The sequence below is a fragment of the Monodelphis domestica genome, chromosome 5 (genome assembly GCF_027887165.1).
Source record: "Monodelphis domestica isolate mMonDom1 chromosome 5, mMonDom1.pri, whole genome shotgun sequence".
NCBI lineage: Eukaryota > Metazoa > Chordata > Mammalia > Didelphimorphia > Didelphidae > Monodelphis > Monodelphis domestica.
Genome location: NC_077231.1, coordinates 147,373,621 through 147,396,102, shown reverse-complemented (window position 1 = coordinate 147,396,102; position 22,482 = coordinate 147,373,621). Strand labels below are relative to the sequence as shown.

At 34.6% G+C, this 22,482-nt stretch overlaps 1 protein-coding gene across 5 annotated transcripts in view; it reads left to right on the top strand.

Moving 5' to 3' along the window:
* Window positions 1-22,482, top strand: part of USP6NL (USP6 N-terminal like) — a 188,410-nt gene that overhangs the window by 71,191 nt on the left and 94,737 nt on the right. The window contains exon 1 of one of the 5 annotated variants that reach the window (XM_007503946.3): window positions 16,563-16,896. The exons of the other annotated variants lie outside the window; for them this stretch is intronic. Within the exon in view, the coding sequence (XP_007504008.1) occupies window positions 16,806-16,896 (91 nt within the window). The 5' untranslated portion in view covers window positions 16,563-16,805. Of the gene's footprint in view, window positions 1-16,562; window positions 16,897-22,482 lie in introns of those variants that run through there. 5 annotated transcript variants of the gene reach the window in all.

Genomic DNA, 22,482 nt, shown 5'->3' with positions numbered 1-22,482 from the left:
ATATGTCTGAAAGTCATTTAATATTATGCTCTCTGAAGAATTAAAGTTGAAAGTTTTTCTTAGGGTAATTTATAGAATCATAGGAGATGGGAATAGGTTTCAACAGTGATATATAAAGGATTAGCATTTTACATTGTCACATAGAAAGAGGTCAGAATTTTTTTTTTATCCATATCCTTTTAAACCTTTCTGCAGTCTTTCATGCTGACAATCACCCTCCTCAGAGGAAACTGGGTGGCAGATAAAGAACCATATCTCAGGGCAGGAAGAACTTAGTTTAAATTTGACCTCAGCTACTTATTCACTTTGTGATCATTGGCCAATGACTTGACCTCCCTGTCTCAGTTTCCACAAATATAAAATAGAGACAATAATAGTACCTACCTTGCAGGATTAATTTGAGGATCAAATTATAATATTTGTAAAGTGCTTAACATGGTGCCTGAACATTCACATAGTAGTGCTATATACATGCTTATTACCCATACCACTCTTTTCCTTGGTACTCTTATCTCCTTAGGTTTTAGTATTAATGCTTTCTTCTAACTATTCTACTCCCCTGCAAATATTCTATGCTCCTTTGACTGGCTTCCTGCTATTCCTACATAAGGTACTCTTATCTTCTGACTCCCATGAATTTTTACTGACTTTCCCCTTTGCTCCAAGCATCCTGACTTTCTTTAAGTTTCAACTAAAATCCTATTTTATTCAAGAAGGCTTTCCTTCTCCTTCTCTACACACATCTAGATCTAGATAAATTGACACATTGTTTGTACCCAGTTGTTTGCTTATTGTTTCTGATGATTTAAATGTAAGCTCCTTGCCTGGCTTCTAGTGACCATTTAATAAATGTTCATTGACTTGACACTTGGAGTCAGAAGACCTATGTTTGAATCCGAGTTTTATTTCCCATCTTAGAACACTATGATAGTCTGATAGTTGACCCTGAGGGCAAATAAGAAAAGGCACAATATGTTTAAATAAGTCTTAGCATATTTCCAGGAAAGATCTCTGCTCAAGAAGTGGCAAAAAGGCTATCACTGAAGAAATGTGTCACCAGAAAAGGAGGATGGGTTCATCACATAGTATAAGGGGACTGATCAGTGAAGATATCTAATACTTCCTTTAGACAATTTACAAAATGATATTAAAGATGGCCTGAACTATGCCAGGATCTTCTGTGGAAAATCTTTTGAAGAATATGGTAAAAAAAATCACAATATAAGAGTACATGAATATATTGTGATCTGTATCAGTGGAGGCAAAGTCACATCAATAAGATAAAGGACTATTGAAATGTACATCCATCACATTGGATACTGAAGTAATTCATATATGGGGGTTGTTACTAACCATCACAATAGATCTCTGTACAAATAAATAGCAAGGCAATTTCATTTTTATTCTTTTTATTTTGGGCCATTTTTCATCTATAATCTTTTTTTTCCTTCATCTATAATCAAATCATCTTCTGATGATTTGACTTAGTTTGGTTTTGTGCCGGACTGTTGGCAAACTTGTTTCCTCTACTTTCAGCTGTTTTGCCATCTTCATAATGTTTTGCTCACAAGTTTGACTCTAAACCTATTATGTCATATTTGAATGCCAAGAAAAGTTTCTTTTTTATCCAAGCCATGTTGAATCATTGAAGGGTTTTCATCAGTGGAGTGGCATGATTCAAAAAATACATTTAAAAGTTTATCTTGGCAGGAATATAAATATTAAGCTGGAAAGAAGAGAGGTAGGAAACAAGGTAGGGAGCTATTGTCATGTCTGGGTGAGAAGTTTAATAAGGGTTTAAACAAAGGTTTGGTTGTTGGAATTGGAAAGTAGGGAATAGATAGGAAAGAGATTGCAAAGGAACTGTAAGAAATATAAATTGGGTTTTTGACTCAATATGAGAGTTATAAAGTTATAAAGCTGTGGTCACTATTTAAAAATATTACAGCTTAAGTCAAAATGACTTTTAGTAGCTTTATTTACAAAGAGGTAGAAAGAGTGAAAGTGAAAAAAATGTAAGATGGTAGAGAATTGTTTAGCCTACCACCCTAAGATGCTCTGATGTGTGGGCTCAACCTGGGTAGGGCTTCCCCAAGTCTGATCTCCATTTGGATTTCCCAGTAATCCTCAACCAGAGGTTCTGGTGGTGATTTCACCCAGTTTTACCAACACAGCCTCCTTTAGAGCCAAGGCAGGAATCTCAGCCACTCACTCTGGAAGCCAAGAAAGGAATCTATGTTAGACCATGCTGGTCTCTTCTTTTATGCTTCATTTTTCATGTAACTTCCTGTTACTACTTCCTGTCTCTTCCCCTTCTTCACCAAAAACAAAGGCAGTCTTTCAATTTGCCTAGCACTGCCTCAGGGGTGGGCAGTGACCTTTGGAGGTGTGAGCTTACTCTAGTAAGTGACTCCTGAACTCTCATACTTACTGGTAAGTAGGAGTACTTTAAGTTCCTGATTTGATTAGCTAAAAATAGACCAGGGGAGAGTTAATCCTATCTTCACTGTACAATCCACTGGTTTTGGCTACTGATTAATTTGGAGGATAAGGGAAGGGGAAAGGAGGATAAAGAAATTTCAGTCCTTGATGACTGAATAGGAGGAACTATGGCAATTCAAAAAGATGGACTGGAGGGGAAAGATAACTGAGTACTGATAATGAAATACCTAACTGTTGAGAATGGAAAAGGAGGACTGGTACAGGGAGATGAGGTAATTAATTCATTCATCAAAGGTTTGTGATGCTAAAGGAACTAACTATACTGTGCACTTGAGATAAATTTTATGTACCTGCTAGGAGGCATATATTATGTCCTATTCCAAGTTTTTAAAAAAATTATATCTTAATTGATTTAATGACATTGCTTAATTTCTCCATATATTTTATTTTGAATTTATATAAAAGATTATTTAACATTCAAACAAAGTCATGCATTTAATCTGTCACTGGCTCTGGCTCTCATTTATCTACAAATAATCATTTTAATTTGAAAAAGTAGAACAGTACATTTGTCCAATTTTATTTTGATAACTAAAGTAGGTTAGACCAAGGACTTGCTCTACCATAGTACATCAAACTACATTTGCTACTGTCACTTTGTCTGACAACAGCTTAACATTTAAGGTAAGCAGAGATGATTGGAGGATTGGGGATATTGCTAGGAGAATGCCTTCTAGTTTTTTATCTGTTCTGGATAGCATTGCAAGATTAGATACATTTGCCATGTCCCATCTTTTTCCATTAAGTTCTGAAAGAATTAATGCCCCTAACTTTTGAAATGGCTGTATTTGAAGTTGACTGTAGATGTTCAATACATAATCACTTGTGCTAAATTCCTGGATGTCATATCTAGGTACAAGTCAGACATCGTAAATTTTGTTTTCTTTCTCAATCAAGGATGAGTAACAAGCTTTCCTCAGGTTTCTAATGTCATTTATTCTATTTTCCTACGAATATCTTTTAATAATTAATTAGAACATGGAGCTTTTTGAAACATTAACCTTAAGGTAGTTATTTTCTACCCCAACTGGTGATCAACAACAAATGCCAAGAACTTCAGAAGAAGGCTATGATTGTTATCCTAATCAGTGACTCATTGAAGGTATTTTGCTATTAGTAGGCATAATGCCTTAAAAATAAACTAAATAAAGGTAATAAATTACTTGTTTTGTAGTATTACTTGTTCACTTTATGCTTTTGAAAGCAATTGTATGAATCAGGTTTACAGAATTCACGAAGCTATTTACTTTTCCACCTTAGGATGGGCATTATTCATATTTAAACTATGAAACATCAAGTTGAGGTAACAGCATTATAGTGAATCATAAAATATATGAAATAGCTGTGTAACTTTGAAGCTCTAATCTAATAATTTGTTCTCTAAAATTTAAAGCTTTCATGGTCCTGTGTGTTTTGCTTTATATTAATTTTGCAGTGCATTAGTTTTGATGCTTATATACACTCTGGATTGTTATGGAGTATCTTTTAAAAATTCTTGCCCCTCTATTGAGTAGCCTTTGATCTATCTAAAGCCAAAGGAACTATGCTAAAACAAAAATTATTTTAATAAAAAACTATTTTATTACAAAAAAGAGCATGGGGCTAGATGTTAGTTATAGAACATATAAAGATGACACAAAATAATTGGCAACGCAAGGTATTTGTGGACAGTTTTATTACATATCTACACACATACATGTGTATTTGTATGAAGCTCAATATTGTAAAGTAACTGAGAAAGGATAAATATTGTATGTGGAAATATTATGAATAGAGCATTTTAAAGATAAAGCTCGTCCATGTGAGGAAATGACAAGAGACAAAATAATATAAATAAATATATATGTGAAGAGAACATCTAGTTCTTGCTTGATATTTGGAAAAAAACTCAGCTAACTAATATAAGTAACCTATAAGAATGGCTCCTAAATCTCTTTCTTGCACCAATCAATGTAATTTGGAGAGTTATAGAATTGTTTAATAGTGACATTTTAATACAGGAGGAACTTGACTTTCTAAAATCCTTAGTAAATATCATTCTGAACTGACTAGCTGTTTCCGAATATTTAAATATTTGCTTTTTTGTTAAAGTAGGAAACTCTTGGGCAAGTACACATAGACCCCCTGGTGGCCTAAACAAACTGAGTATAACAAATACTGTTGTCCTTCACTATATCACAGTTCACTTATTGCAGCTTCACTGTATTGCGGGTTAAAAAAAATTAACTCTATTGTGGAGTTTTTGCTCTACTGAGGGATTTTTTTGAATGAATACCATATTGTATACAATGGAAATGCAGTATGCCACTGCTGCTTGCGCAAGTTTGCCAGTGTAAGATTGTACATGGCACACTATTGGCTGATGGAATGAAAGGTGACCAACTACAGTGCTGTGCTCTGCATCCTGGGCTCAGTGACTGTAGCATTGGTCTCTTTGCTCTCCCACACTGTGCTCATATGTTCAGCATCTCTCCTTGTCCACTTCCCATTGATGTCTGATCACTGCATGTAGTGTTGGTCTGTGGTGGTGTGTTTTTGTGAAGTTTTTGTAAAAGTTTGAATTTATTTCAAGCCCTATGCTGCCCAAACGTTGTGAGTCTTCTAAGGCTTCTGGCAGTGAACCAAAGCGCCAGAGGAAGATGCTTACCATAAAAGAAAAGCTGTAACTTCTTGACATGTTAAGGGAAAGCAAAAGCTACAGGGCTATAGGCCGCAATTACAGGATAAACAAATCTACTGTTTGCTACATAAAGAAAAAAAAAAGAAGAATATTATGTTCATGACAACAATGACTTTTAACAAGACTGCAAAGAAGGGTGGTCACTTCCCGCAATAAGGCCTTTCTTTGTAAGGATGGAGTCTGCATTGATCCTGTGCATAAGTTGACTGCAGGAACAATATCTCACTGGATACCAACACCATCTGGACAAAGGCCAAGAAACTTTATGATAGTATTGCAGAAAGCACAGACGTTCACAATAGTGACGAGAATAAAGACAGTGGTGATGATGTAGAAGCAGGACCATCGAGTGCTTCTCCCACCAGACCAATCCCATTTATTGCCAGTAATGGCTGATTTGACAAATTTTAGACAAGTTTTGAACCCAAGGACGTATCTCTACATGGAGAAACTGCCTCTGCGGGTAAAGCCAGAGCTGAGGGTACGTGAACGACATGTTCAAATCCATCATTGAGGAAAGGGGCTATAAACCTAAACAAGTTTTTTAACATGGATAAGATGGACTTATTTTGGAAATAGATGCTGTCTCTTACTTTTATTATGAAAGATAGAGCCAAAGCCCCTGGTTTTAAAGCCTCAAAAGATCAAATATCTCTGATTATGTTTATAGGAGAGTGGGAAGGGTTTATAAAGCTTTAAAATGTATATAAATAATAAAATAAATATAACACCACTACTTCACAGATTTTCACCTACATGGGAGTCTCTGCAATGTAACTCCGGTGATAGGTGATGGATCACTATATCCTGTTACTATGCAAGTGTTAGATTTATCAGTTTATTTCTTCCTAAAATGTCTTCCTGGATACCTGCTCCATCTCCTCACACATTTACCCAGTTTAGGTCAAGTGTTTAACATATAATATTGCAACAAAAATATTCTTTGTTCTCCTTGGGTCAATACTTCTGTTCTCCTGGAGAGTTTTTGTGGCTTTTCAAAAATTTTAAACCATTATTTTCATCTTAGAATTAGTGCTGTTTTTTGGTTCCAAGGCAGAAGACTGGTAAGGGCTAGGCAACAGGAATTTAAATGACTAGCCCAGGATAATATAGCTAGGAAATGTCCAAGTCCAGATTTGAAACCAGGTCTTCCCATATTTGGGCCTGGCTCTCAATCTGCTGACCCACTTTGCTGCCCTGTTTTTTGTGGCTTTTGATATACTCCTTGACTTCTTGCCTGTTCTGGCCAGCTCTCCTGCCTTTTTTTGGAATCAGATTCTTAGTCTCTTGTTCAAATGCTGTTCTGTGGAATGGTTTTCTTGGTGTTCCACTGTGGTATTTGGGGAGTGATTCATTTGGCCTTTCTAGTCCCTTGATCTAGGGACCACTAAACATATACTTCCTTGGACATATAGTATGAAGTAAAACTGTTTATTAACTTAGAACATAAAATCACTAGTTAAAAAATATTGATGATAGCGGTCAGAAGCACATGCACACACACATACATACACACACACACACACACACACACACACACACACACACAAAGAGTAGCTTGTCTGAGTACTAAGGCAAGAACAGGATCCCATATTCCTCCCACCTTTATTTTTATGAAAATCATTGCGATGTGTTACTATTTCAGCAAACCTGTACAATCCAGATTCCTAATAACAATATACCTTTGTGCTTATCCGCTGTGACTTTGTTCCCCAAGTTCCCTCCCTACCTCTTATGGCAGAAACAACCTGGAAAAGAGAATACTGTTCATTCCCCTTTAATAATCACCTTTAGACTTTATTTCTTCCAACAAAACTAAGTTGTCCCAACAAGGCTTTTTCCAACTAATATTCCCAATTGACTTACTTTTTCTATACCTTTAGGTGCCAAAACTTAAAAAAAAATTTTGTCTTATTTTTAATGAAAATCTTAAAATATATATATATTACATGTATTCCTGCCAACTTAACATACTCTAAACATAATTTTTTTCTTTATTACTTAGAAGTCCATCACCATGTTACATTGTTGTTATGATATACATCACATTTAGCTGTTACATAATCTCTTTATATGTATAGCCATATACAAATAATTTGAATTAATTCATTAAAAATGTATTGATTCTTTTTGTTTTTACATCATTGTTGTGTCTGAATATACCTTCCCTGATGGCCCCTCTTACTTGGTAAGAGATTTAACATTTTTATATTAAATAGTAAAATGTATTTAAAAAGAAGATAATGAAAGTAGACCAGACTTCAAACACTAAACTAATGATCAGATTCTTTTTCATCCTTATAGCACATCATATTCAAAAGAGGAAAGAATGTAGATAGTCTTGAAGCACAAGACCATGGCATGTTATGAAGCTGGTTGTTTAAAAACCTTGTTTATTATTAGATGGAATGCAGGGTGTAGGCTGGTGTGCTTCATACTTGCATATAGACTGAAAGTCATGTTTTTTATCCACAACAAATATCATCTTTGTTGGAATATCTGTAGTCAGTGCAGCTACAGTGAGGGCCTTTTTATTTAGGAAGAGACATACTCTATCCAAGACTGTTTTCTTTTTCCCCATTCCTTTCACAAATAGTAAAGATGCCTACTTTTTTCTTAAATCATTTTTGAGGATGCATCAGTTGATTTATGTAGTACACTCTTGGTACTCACTAACTATTAAAAAGAATAATTACTATTATTAGATCTAATGATAATGAAGACAGATTAGGAATAAATTTCTACATGAAGACTAACACTGTTGGTAATTTCCAGTGCCAGACTGAAAACCTGACAAAAGGTAAAAGTAAATTTTTATTTAATTTTTATAAATAAATATATGTGTATATGAACACTTTTTATTATGTTTTCCAGATTAAGAAAAAAAATCATGCTGTCAGCAGCCAAACAATATTATTATGTTGGATAGAATTTTAAGTTCTGTAATGTTGAATGTACATGACAGATAACTTTGGGGGTTAGTAATGATATTAAAATGCATTTATTTTTAGATGCTAAAGTTTGGGGAATTCTTTTTATTCAGTAGGCAGTTTCATTTTCATTAAAGTTCATTTAAACTGCCATTTCAAGTTATTACATAATGTAGTTTTAAAAAACTGTTCATAGAAATATTTTCTTTTGTGTATCCATTTTCATAAGCACACTGTCTACATTAATATTTAAAAATATTTTTAAACATTGATTGAAGATGTGTGTTTTTGGTAAATAGATTGTTAGGCTAAATGAATGTTTATATGATTTGATGCTAGATTTTTATTTTAACAAATATTTCTGGCCAAAGTTTCCAATGAAATAAGGTGGAGAAGATTACAAAAAAATAAATATTTCTTTATAACTTTTTAATGTCTCAGCTGATTTTTATTTTTACTAAAATAACTTTTTCTATTTTTCTATTTATAAATATGGAATGCTTTATAAATGTTTCAAATGTTTTATAAACATTAGCCATTACTATATCTAAACAGTTTTTGTTTTCCTTTGATTATGGTAATTTTTTTGAAAAAATGTTTTCAAGTACATTTTTTCCAAAACTATTTTTCCAAAATAGTTCCAAAAATTTTTCAGAAATACAAGAATTTTTAACAGTATTATTTGAGTGGTTCAAGAATTTTTTCAAGGTTTATGTGAGGTAATTTTGATAGCCGGTGTATTATTCATTGATCCAAGTAAAGGTAATTTTCTGGACATTTTGGTCACTCATACTATGATTTTCTTGATAGATGTTAAATTTTGTATAGATGCAGAACAGCAGTTGATTCTGTTTCTGTTCAATAGATTACTCTGGATCTTATTCTTTGTTCTTTTTAATGAAATGTGTAAATAAGCAAAAATCCAACAGGTATCAAAGGTGGAACTTGTCATCACCAACAAATGTAACACCTCTATGTTCAAGAATTCAGAAGTGTCAAAATAATAATTTATGTTTTATACAACCTTAACTGAACCCTCACTGCTGCTAGGTAATGCTACCACAACTCCCTTATCACCCACTACCCTACTATCCATAGTTGTACCTCCAAATCTTTTCATCTTTCTTCAAAACTTCCATGGCTCTTAACTAAGAACTTTGCATCATATTTTTTAAGGAAAAAAATTGAGGTAGTTGACAGGGAGAGACTGAAAATAAGTGAAAAGGTAAGGATGACAGAAGGGTTTATTTTTTGGAGGAGAACTGATGAAATGGAATCAATTGAATAAGTAGAGGGGTTCACCTTGATAAGAAATAAGAGAGAGAGTGGAAGGAGGAGAAAGTGTCAGATGGCATCTGAATGATAGGAGATTGGGAACAGGGGAGAAGAGGGAGCTCATGGCAAAGAGAGATGACAAGATTAAGGGTATAACTATTCTTGTGTGTACCTGAGATGCCATGGAGGAATATCTTGTGATAAATGAGTTGGTTGGGGATTTGAATGGTTAGGGCATTTGAAGGAGAGTCTTGTATGTATTTTGAAGTTCTCTGGTATTGAGAGTAGGAGTTGATGAGAGAAAAATTGTGAGCTGTGTACTGAACTCATTGAAAGAAGTAGAGTAGTGAACTGGGGTTTGGGGGAAGTGGTCTGTAGACAACAGCTACCGAGATTTTGATTGGGTGCTAGATGCTATTGCTGCTGTTCGTCCTTTGTACTTTAAGAGGACCAATATCATTATGATGTTCGGATCAGTTAGTGTGTTTTACTGTGGCTGATCAGTCTACAGATTTCAGAAGTCTCTCCCAGAGATTGGGAACAGTCCATTTGAACATTCAGGGTGAAGATGGCTCTTGATCTGCATATATTATATTTTGATTGGGCTACTGTGATTCTGTTTTATTCATGGAGCACAGCACCTTCTTTGTTAGGCACATCATGCTGGGTGGTACTGTGCTAGCATCTCCCATGTCTCACAATTGATATATAAGTTTCTCAGAGACATCTTGAGACTGTACCACATCTGACCTTGATATGCGCACTTACCTTGTGTGAGTTCCCCATAAAATAGTCTTTTAGGTAAATGTATGTTTAGCATTCAGGCTACCTGGCCACCCAGTTGGAGACGTGCATCTGCAGTAGAGTTTGGATACTGGGCAGTGCAGCATAAGAGAGGACCTCAGTGTCCAGTACCTTATCTTGCCAGGTTATCTTCAGAATCTTCCTAACTAAAACTATTCAGTTGGAAGTGATTCACTTTTCTGATATGGCACTGGTAAACTGTCCAGATTTCATAGGCATACAACTTAGAAGATCATGGTGAAATTTGGCTGTCCAGAGAAATCCATTGGTATTTTATGTTAGTTTTATGATGGCATGCTAGCACAGGTTCGAGATGAAGGATGATGCTCTTACTTTCCCAGTCACCAACGGAGTGAAGCAGAGTTGTGTGCTTGCTTCTATGATTTTTAGATTATGTTTTCCATGATGTTGTCAGATGTCTTCAACAAGGATGAGAATGGGTGGTAGATATAAATAACAGGAGTCTCAAAGGAAAAGATATGATGGAGGAAGGGGGAAAAACTGGAAGAGATAGTGGAGAGCAAGGATAGGTTTTGGATGATGAATGCAAGGAGTTCAAAGTTACCGAGATGAGGAAGGTATAACCAGGTGTGAGAATGTTCCTCATTGAATGGAGGGTTCAATTCCTCTTATCTCAAAGGATAGGCATAACAGGAGATGGAAGACTTGATATCAAAGGGAGAGTTATTATTTACTTTGGAGGTTCTCTATATCCCAGTGGGAAGATTGGGCTGGTAGCAGAAGGTGTAAGTTTCCTTTTCCTGGTACAGGTGGAAGGTACCTTGTCCTGCCCATTGCAACCTTCCATCAAGGAAAACACTCTCCCCAACAGGAGATTGAAGGCACATGACACTAGGGCAGAATCTGATGTCTCTCCTGAGGTAGCAACAGAAAATGGTAGACTCCTTGTGCAGGGGGGATGTCTTTTTGGCAGTTGGAGGATCTGAGGCCTGGTCCCTCATGGTTTTTCCTTAGAGCACAGGTTGCACCCAGCAATAAGGAAATGGCAGAAACTAGGGTGGTAGCAGTGTAATGAGTGAATAATTTGTAAAATTTCTTTTTAATTATATTTGGTTAAAGACATACCTGTGTGGGTTTTAAGAAATATATAGCATTGATTTGTAAATGATATGTCATCCAAGTTTTTTTGTACCATTTGAGGTTCAAACCTCAGAATAGGAGACTTCAAATAAATAAAGCTGAAGTAATTTGCTTACCATTTGTGATCTAAACATTTTGCCATACTTCTTTCAATATCTCATTCTCCACAGTGGCTCTTCCAAACCTTTTCATCTCTCCTGAAACCTGAAATCTGGAAGCAGGGAACTTAAATAGGAAGTTATTCTAAGTATAAAAACAAGAAGTAATAAATGCCTCAACCTCAGTAATAAAAGTGAGAATATAAAAGGAGAAACACACACTGAGAAATTTGAATTCATAGGACTTGGCAAGTGTTTGCATGTGGGGAGGCATGAGAGATGGAAGGATCAAGATTTAGGACCCGAGTACTAGAAGAAAAGTAAACTTGATGAGCTACTAGTGGGTAGGAGTTGGTTGAGTGGAGATCATATGAGAATAAGATTTAGAATGGGAAGTGATAAACTTTAGAGATAAATTATTTCAACCTCTTCATTTTACAGATGAGGAAACAGAGAGGTTGCAAGGTCTTACCCAAGGTCATACAGATTAAAAGTGTCAGAGTTCAAACTCAGTTCCTCTAATTCTAGATTCCAATGTGATTTCTTCTAGATCATGTGTTTGGTTCTATACATTTTAAATTTGTGTGATATCCAGTTAGAAGATAGATCTAGTACCCTGAAGAGCTGTCACAGCTATATACATTTATTTGAGTCATCTACTAGAGGTGATAATTGAAGTAATAGGAATAAATGAAGGTTGAAAGAAAAAAATAAGAAAAAATGACTGAATGGAAAACCTTTGGAATATTTCATTTTAGGAGGTGAGAAAAAAAAAAGTAGAACCTAGGAAGTTGCCAGAGAAGTCTGTATAGATAGAGGAATAAATATAAGTTGTTAGAAAGGAGCTAAGGAAAGTACATTGTGATGAAAGTCAGAGTAATCTAACAGAGGTTAAAAAACAGTTTTAAAAATTGCAGGAAATTCAAGGAAGATGAAGATTGAAAAAAAAATCAATTTGCCCATCATCAATCTTCTTTGAATCTAGAAATTTTAATGATCCAGCTATATTGGTGCTCTCTTGCAAAATGGCTTAGCTAAGAAATTCTTGACTTGCTTTATTGATAGTCATATCCTTCAAAAACTGGAGAAAATAATAACTACTATTTTTAACCTGATTCTGATCATTAAAAGGATTTGGTTGTTGGAATAAAAATGATAGAATTTTAGAGGGAAGTACTCATATATTAGAATAATTAATAGAGAAGAAGACAGTTCTTCATTGACTGTTAAAACATGATGAATATGTTCAAGGAATCTATCAACTCATATTTTTCATATCAACTCATATACATATTTGTATAAAAGGTAGAAACAAGAATAGCTAATAGAGGATGAATAAAAGAAATATGACGTGGTCTTATAACATTCAAGAGCATTAAATGCAAAATATGTTGTTCCTAGAAAAAGAATGCAAAAAGATATATTTTTTTACAAAGTTTTATTGAGGAAAAGAAGAGTGACTAGTTGGTACAAACTGAAGGAAGATAATAGACAAGAAGACAAAATGCTCAGTTCTAATTTTGCTTCTTTTTATCACACTAAGTTAAGTGATAATTTGCACTGAAAAATGAAAGAATGACATAGGGAATTATATATAAGGGTAAGCAAGGAGATAAGATGAACTTCATCTCAAAATATGAAGTTTCCTTTGAGTCTTCATCTATAATTCTTTGAGCACCTATAGTAAGCATAACTCCAATAATGTTTTTTTTCTTAAACCAACCTTTTCCTCTCCTCTCTGCAACTTATAACTATTGCTCTTGCTTTGCTCTTCTCAGACCAAATATATCATATATAATCCCTTTTCCACATGACACTTTTTCAGATCATAATTTCAGTGTTAGAGAGGAATTCTAAGGTCAAATAATTGTGAACCTTAAAAATTCCCAGACCCTACTTCATAAGATTGGATTAAGACCATTCCCCATTTGGGCAGTGAACTCTATTTAGATCAAGAATGTGAGAACTCACCTACTTAAGTCTGCCCTAGGGGAAGATAAAGTTGTAAACTCTTTTCTGAACAATGAAAAATACTTAAACCCATACTTAAGCCATGCCTATTTTAGGACTAATACAGAAAGGGTGCTAAGTACCTATAAAGGTCAAGCAATTTGTGAACTTACAAGGAACAAAGAGGTGAAAACTTACTCAAAGATTCTAGTCTACTCAGGTGTGAACTAAGAATGGTCTGTCCTTTGAAAAACATCTACTATGATTGGTAGATGTAAGGACTTAGGGGAGGTGACATAGGAGAAAATGCCCTTTAAATAGGAGCTTAGATAGGAGCTCAAAGGACATTCTGAAACATTCAGATTGAGGATTGAGCTGATGAAGTCAGCTGAGATGGAGCTGGCCTGGTGTCACTAGAATCCTTGCTTGGACAGATCTTGTGGTGAGTGATTAAGGACTGACTGATCTTTTCTTTTAGGGCTTAGGCCTGGGTTGGCCAGGACTGGCCAGGGCCAGCTTATCCTTTTCTCATTATTCCCCTTTTTCTCTCTTTCTCTCCTTTTCTTTAATTCCTCATTTGTATTAATTAAAATCTCTATAAAACCCAGCTGACTTGGGTATATTTGAATAATTGGGAATATTTCCCTGGCGACCACCTTATATTTGATTTAAAAACAAAACACTGTAGTGAAAACATTTCCTGCGATCACAACTTACTCATCCACTCTTTATATCTATCACAATTTATATCTTTCACTATTTTAATCACTACAGTTTATGACACCCAACTATTTTAATTATTATAGTTTATGGCCTTCAACCATTTTAATTATTACATAATACAACTCATTCATGAAAAAGAATCCTTTTTACAATATAACTAAAAGGCAGTGTGGTGTGGTAGATGGGGTACTAGATTTGAAGTCAGGAAAATGTTGGTTCAAATGCTGCCTCAGATGCTTGCTAGTTTTATGACCCCTGGCAAGTCAGTTTAATTCTATATATCAATTTTTCCATCTATAATTGAAGGGGGTTGGATTCAATGATCTTTTAAAGGTTCCTTCTAGCTCTAAATCTGGTTGTATATTACAAAGATCTTATGAAAAGTGGCCATTCAGTATTCACTTAAAAACCTTTAGTGAAGGTGAACCCACTATTTTCCAAAACATTTTTTATTACGTTTTATTACATTTTTTAAGTAACGTGAATTTCCTAGAAGCTTTTCCTGAAATCAAACCTATATCTTTTTCTTTAGAATTTTCAACTGCTTCAACTTCCAGATATCAGTATTTCAGTTGTTATAAAAGAGCTCTTATCTACCCCATAATCAACATGCCTCAACTTTGCTTTTTCAGGTTTAGCATTCCCAGTGTTTTTCTGATTCTCATTTGGCCTGGTTTTGAGATCCTCTATTAAAGTCCTTTAAATTCAGTCCAACTTATTAATGTCTTTTTTTTTTTTTAATGACATTCAAAAGTAAATACAGTATCCTAGGTGTACTCTAACTAGCAGAGTAAAGTTGATCTATTATATTCCTAGTCCCTCTCTTAGTGCTGCCTAGGATCACAGACATAGGATTTAATTTTTGTTTTTGCTTCCATATCATACTATTGATTCATTATATTGAACTTGTAGTCCATCAAAACCAAAGACCTTTTCTGCCAAACTACCTCCTAACTACCACCTCCACCCCCCAATTTAGTATTTGGATTAAAAAAATTTTTTTTCCACAAGTATAAGACTTTAAATTCATCCCTTTTAAATTTCATCATACTAGTCTTGATCCAATATTCTAGTTTAAGACTTTTTTATAACCAGATTTGGCAGTCCAGTTTGTTGGCTGTCTCTTTTAATTTTGTGTCACCTGCACTTTTAATAAATATTTCACCTGTGCTTTTCTTCAAATTATTGATAAATTAGGAAACAACAGAAGACAAAGGAGAGATATCCAAGACACTCCTTTAAGGACTTTTCTCTAAGTTGTCACTGGAATTGTTAATGAATTATCATATAGAAGAAATTTCTCCATATTGTCACCAAAAATAGCATGAAAGACTTTATGAAATTATTTGTTATAATTAAACTACCCTTCCCCCCTGCCAGTAGACACCTGGTCAAAAAATATGAATACTTTTCAGAAGAGAGGAAAAACAATAATCATCTTAAAATATAGAGTCAGTAATAATCAGGAAAATGCAATTTAAAAACTGTTATTCCCTCATACCTGCTGTGCTGACAGAAATGGAGATAATTCATTTTTAGTGGGGCTTTAAGAAGACAGATATGATACTTTTTCTCAATCCACCACTTTCTTCCTTATCCTCGGTGCATTAATTTTGTCATTGCATAAAATTTTCAATTTTAAGTAAGCAAAGTTATGTATTTTAGCTTTTATAATTACCTCTTATTTCTTTTAATTAAGAACACATCTATCTGTTGCTGTGAGATGTATATGATCAGTTTTTCTTATAACTTTTTTTAGTGATTTTTAACTTTTTTAGGATATATTGTAGAATGTGGTATAAAGTATTGGTCTTAAGCTTCTTCCAAACTGCTTTTCCATTTTCCAAGCAGTTTTTTTAATGAAATAAGGAATTTTTTTCCTAGGTCATTTACATTTTCCACTTTATCAAACTCTGGATTTTTTTAAATTTTACATTGTCTAGTCTCTATTTTTAAATCAAAGCCAGATGGTTCTGATGCCTGCTATTTTATGATAGTTTGAATTCTGGAAGTGTGTTTTCTTCTTTGTCCCTGCTTGTTTTCATCAGCCCTTGATATTCTAGATTTTTCCCAGATGAATTTTGTTATTATTTTACCAAATTCTATAAATTTCCCCTCATAATTTACTGGTATAGAATTAAAAGTGTAAATTAATTTTGGTAGAATTGCTCCTTTTATAATATTGGCATGGCCTAGACATGGATTTCTATAAGCTTTTTTTTTGTTCCCTAGATATTTTATGCATTTTTAAAAAATTATTGCTTCTTAGGTTTTGTTTTATATACATATATATAAAGACTGTTGATTTTTTGAGGGTTTATTTTGTAGCCTGCAGCTTTATTGAATCTATTGTGTCAAATAAGTATTTTTGCTGATGCCTAGGATTTTTATAATTAGCAAATAGGGTAGTTCATTCATTCTCTTTCTGTCTCTATCTCCATCTTTATGAATTTAATTTTTTTTCTCATTCTAACTGCTAAACATTTCCAGAACTATATCAAATAACAGCGATGAGAGTGGAGAAACTTGCTTCTCTCTGGTATTTATTGGGAAAAGTTCGGCCTTGCTCTGGTTGCCATGGTATTTCAGCGGTCAGCTTGGGGCATCATGGGACCTGCGGGTGGTGAGGGCGTCTTAGCGGAGGCCTGGAGTCAGGGACCAACTGAGGCCTCCCCATAGCAGCCACAGCCAGGGAAGCATAAGAGCTCAAGAACAAGACCTAGTGGCTGAGAGAACTGCATTATGCCATTAGCCCTAATTGGGGCCGCCTACGCAGGGCTGTCTCTCTACCGCCTCTACTGCCCGACCGCAGAACTCCCTACCACTGAACTCGGTAGGTAACTGGGAGCTGGTGGTGCTTCAGACCCCATAGAGACTATTGATCCGGGTTAGGAGTGAATCATTAGAGACACCTTCAGCGCAGATGCAAATCAGCACTAGAATTTCATGCCTCAACAAATATTTCTGAGTATGTGGTATTAGGAGAGATTTTACTGGCATTGAGTAAAGCGAAGAATCCAACGGACACACTAGTCATTGGAAATTCTATATAGTTGTATGAATAGATAACATGCATATTAGATATGCTATATACAACTCTATATAGTTGTACTATTTGAAGCTGGACAGTATTTTAACAAAATACTTATCTTCAGAGGAATAAAGACTTAATCTTCAAGAAGTAGACATGCCAATATTTTTTTTCATTGATAGTGAATTTACTGAAGATCTGAAACTGGAAAAAATTGATCTGATCACTCTTTCACACTTTTTTTTTTGAAGCAAAAGTATTGCTAGTAGCAGATTATAATTGAAATTGGAATTATCTTTCATTTGCCCTTTCTCACTCCTCTATTTCAGTCATGTGATTTTTCAAAAATCTTGGTTTTATACTTTTTGAAAAAAGAATATTAGTGGGGAAAAGTTACATTTTAAACCAGAATCAAATATACTAATAATTCCCCCACACACAAACTTTAGTTTGTTTAATACCACAGATACAGGAATGCTATTGAAGAAAATTTTGATGTAACCTTTGCCTTTAAACCACACTAGTAGATTTGTTAAAAAAAAATTCAAATTATACTCTTGGTGTGGTATATTAAAAAAGAAAAATCAACTCAGTTCCTTAAGATTGCAGCTATGGAGCTGATGATCTATGAAGATTATACAAATACCAAAGCTGCTTTTAGTTCTAAAATCCTGTATTGAGTATAGAATTTAACAAAGTGATCTGATGTATTCTAATTTTAGATCTGGAAGATCTTAGGATAAAGCTCTAAGATTGAATGATTGCCTACTATAACTAAGTATACATAAAGCTAGTTGTTTGTTTGAAGAGTGAGTAGAACCTGTCTCCAACTTTCTATTCTCCCCCATCCCCTTTTTTTCTTTCTATTATGGCTATATTGAACTACACTTTTTGCCATTTAAAAAAAAATCTGCTTCAGTGGTAGATACAAAATTATTCAAATTGAGTCAAAAAGAAGCCCGATCAATCAGTTTCAAAACTGTTATTCCCCATTATTTTCCCTAAAACAGAGCTACAACTGAGAATAAAGAATTTTTTAAATTCTGTTTTTATTTGGATTTTTATTTCTGACTTTACCTCTAATGGCCTGTGTTAATTTATAGGCCAAGCCACTAGCCCAATAAAGTTTGTTGAAAATAGTCACTGCCATATCTGTGTGCACATTGGGAAGGGTTACCGATCTATTCCATGTAAATAGCAAATGCAAGATTTTTCTCCATTAAAATATAATTGCTGTGTTATATTTGCTATGCTTATATATTTAATTTAATGGGCATGGAAACAATACTTTTGTACCTTAAAGAAAGTTATTAGTATTCTGTAAGATTGCATTTACAGTGAAGGTTCCAAACATTTGGATACTGACATCTCACTGTATGTGTGTGTTACTCTGTCTTTTTTCTGGGTATCAAAGACTTTTGGGAAGGGAATGGTTCTAGTATATTCCCACTGCATATAATAGTTGCTTTCATTTTTAGATAGATAGGTTTTTGTGATATTAAAAGAAGTCTCTCTTTGCCTCTGCTTTGTATAGTTTTTAGCATGAAAGTGTTGTACTATGTCAAAGACTTTTCCTGCATATGTTGGATTTGGATGTTTTTGTTTTTAATATGATTATATTGTTTACCTAATGATGAACTTTCCTTGAATCTTTGATATAGATTCCCCTTGGTCATAATGAATAATTTTCTAAATAAATTGCTGTAGTCTTATGACAGGATTTTTTTCCTTAAATTTTTGAGGTAATATTCATTAATTAAAATTGGTCTATAGTTTCCTTTCCATGTTTTATGCTTCCCTGGCTTAGGTATTAGGACTACATAAAGGATATGATTTTTCCTAAGGATTGTTTTTGCTGTATCCCTGAAATTTTATTGTCATTTTATTTTATAGTTATTGTTATGATCATTATTTTTTGACTCTTATTATTTAGGATTTCATTGTTGTCTTTTTTCATATGTCATCCCTGAACTAATGATTATTTTCTCTGGGTTGTTGTTTGTAAAGATTGTATTTGCTATTTATGCACTTTTACACTTGTTTGTAGTATCTCTGTGCTCTAGCACACAGTCAGCTTTTGTAAAAGGTTCATATTTATTTTCTTTTACTATCCTATTTAAAAGACATCAGACTTATGGATAATCAGAATTAGCCCCAGCTGGATACTGTGTTTTTTCTCTTAGACTTTTTGGAGAATTGTACAGAATACCTCCCCCCCCCACTCCCCTTCTTCCCCAACAATGAATGACCTATCCTCATGTTCTCTCCTACTTTCTCTGTTTCTCAGTTGTCTTGCCTGAAACCAGCAGTTCAGAGTGATGGTGTGCTAGTGGTATGGAGTTGTGCTAGTTCTATTGGATTGATTGTCTGCCCTGACACTGTCAATGCTGGTACTACAAGGCTGACCTCCAAAAGCACCAAAAGAGCCTGTACCTCTGGCACTGGCAGTTCAGAGCTTTGCAGCAGTAACTGCTCCAGCAAGTTTTGGTCCTGAAGATCTGTTTCCTGCCATGATGGCCATTCCTCACTGTAGAAGCAAACTTCCTAGCCAGGAGGAAGAAAGGAGGAGCAGGGACTCTGATGAGGGGTTGGGTCTTGTTACAAGTTCTGACTTTTATGTCAGATTCTTGAGTCTGCTAGTGCCTGTGTGTTTGTGTGTGTGTATATGTATGTATGTTTAAATTAAATTGTTTATTAAGTGCCTTTCATGGATGAGGTATTGTATTAGGCACTTAGGGATAAAAGAGAAAAAATGATATTTCCTATCCTCCAGTAACTTACAGTCTAATGCATAAATAAATGCAATACAAGTTAGAATGTGATGAAAGTAAAATAAATCAAAAACACTGGAAAATAAAGGTGAGATTGTTTTTTTTTTTAGAGAAATAACTAATTAATATTCCTATAGTGCTTTTAGGTTTGCAAAGCTTACGCCCATTTCATTCTGATAAAAACCTTGAGGTAGGTACTACCATTTAACAAATAATGAAATGAAAGGCCGAGTGGGGTTCAAACTCCTTCATTCCCATTTCCACCAAACCTCCTTCACCAAGGATAAGGCGTCTTGGAAGAAATGGTCCCCTGAAGCTAAGAATTGTTGAGAATAATTTCAGTGGGCAGAAATTAAGGATGGGGTTTCAGCTATGAGGCAGATTCTATGTTCCACATAGAATCAGTGCATGAAGGGAAATGGTATGAAAAGTCACAGATGAATTGTTTGTTATTTATCCTAAAGACAACATAGAGCCACCTCTGCAGGCAGCTAGGTGATTCAGTGAATTGAGAGCCAGTCCTGGAGACAGAATTCTTGGGTTCAAATCTGGTTTCAGGCACTCCCAAGCTGTGTGACCTTGAGCAAGTCACTTAATTTCCATTGCCTGCCCCTTACCACTCTTCTGCCTTAGAACCAATGCACAGTATTGATTCTAAGATTCAAAGATGAGAGAGAGAGAGCCACTGCTGGTTTTAGGAAGGAAAAATAGCATGATCAGACCTGCAATTAGCCAGATTATTTGGCAGCTTTCCAAAATGGTGGTTTAGAGACTAAACTACAAGAGCCATAGCATTAATTGTATTTTGTGAACCATTATGCTCTCATCTCTCTCTCCAAAAAAAATCCTATGCCATTTCTTTGTCTCCAGTTTCACTTCCGTTGAACAAGGGGGAAAACTCATGCTTCCTTTGATGGGTTAGGCAGCACACTTAGCAGCCCACAAATAGTGGTACAGAAGGTAGCTCTCTTCCCAGGTGAATCTGCCTTGTACCCAGAGACAAAAGTCAGAGTCTGGCTCTGGATCTCTAGGATCTCTAGGAATATCCTCAGGGAATAAACAGCCAGTTACTACTCTAGCCAGGACTCCTGTAATCTCACTGGGTCTTATGATCTTCACTACCTGCCCTTGTTTTCTTCTAAAATAATGTGTTATTGGATTTCCTGCCTGGATTCTGGGCAATAGGTTTTCTTGAATTTTATGTCTCTGTAACAGCTCAGTAACTTCCTTTTTCGTCAATGACAACATGCCCTGGATGTTGTTCAACCTTGAGTTAAGGAGATGGGATTCTGAGTGAGCTTGGTCAGAGAGTGAGGATTTTTTTCCCCAAGTTTCTTTTGGATTCTAAAAGGAGATAGCTAAAATTGCTTTAACTTTCCTAAATTTTATTGGAAAATTTATTTATTATTTATTGATAAGTTGTGGGGATCAAATAAAATGTCTAATCCTTCATCCTGTTTTTCATGTGATCCAGAAGTTCCTATGTATTTTTATATCACTCATTTCTGAATATATTTCTGCTTTTCTATAGTAAGGCATAATTTGTCCAAAAATTATAAAGGAAATAAGCATTTCAGTAAAAACCAAATAATAAAGGAATTATGTCTGATAGACATAGGATTCCAAACCCATAGCCCCTCCACCTTTCCAAAATGGTGAAAGCTACATTTTCTAAACTCTGTTTCTACAAAAATTATTTTTGGTTTACATTGTTGTGATTTTTTGTTGTTCTGCTTACTGTTTAAGTAATTTTTATCAGTTTATTCTCTTCCTGTTTCTCTGAATTAGTTATGTTTGTTTCTTATAATGTAGTGTTATTCCATTGTATTCATGTACCAAATTTTATTTATACTTTTTTCAGTCTATGGGCATCTACCTATTTCCTAGTTCTTTGGTACCTAAAAGTCTTTCTATAAGTGTTTAATGTTTACAGGATCTATTTTTAAAATCCTTTGGAGTATATGCCTAGTACTAGGTTTTTTAGGTTAAAGGGAATAGATATTTTAGTCATTAGTATATAGTACAACTTCAGATTATATACTCTGTGATTAAGTTGAAGTATTTATTAAATACTTTTTCACTGTCTTAGGTATAATTATTGGCACTAGGAATACAAAGACAAAAATTAAGCCATTAAATCTATTGGCTGGGGTGGGGATAGAATAACTAGTTATATAACATTTTTAAAGGTTTTATCTCATTTATGCCTAATAACCAACTGAAGGAGATAGTTTCTAAAAGTATCTTTGTTCTTATTGTACAAATGAAGGAATGGAAACTAGGAGAGGTTCAGGGTTTCAGCCCAATGTTATGAAGATAGTAAACATCAGGAGGGAATTTAGACACTAAGACTTCCTGATTAAAAGAGGAACATACTTTCTGCTTATGCCATGTTGCCTTTTGTTCTGTTCAATACATTCTTCATAAAAAACTCCTATATTTATTATCCCCCTTTCTTGGATGAGCAGGCCAGGCCCCAATTATTTAAAAAACACAATTTTTCATTGGTCAGTTTTGTTGTTTTTCTAGTCCTGTAAGTTCTCTACATAGTTGACAGATAGAGCTCAATAATTGTTAATTTATTCATTCATTAGAAGTGAGCAAAGTGGTCTTTGAT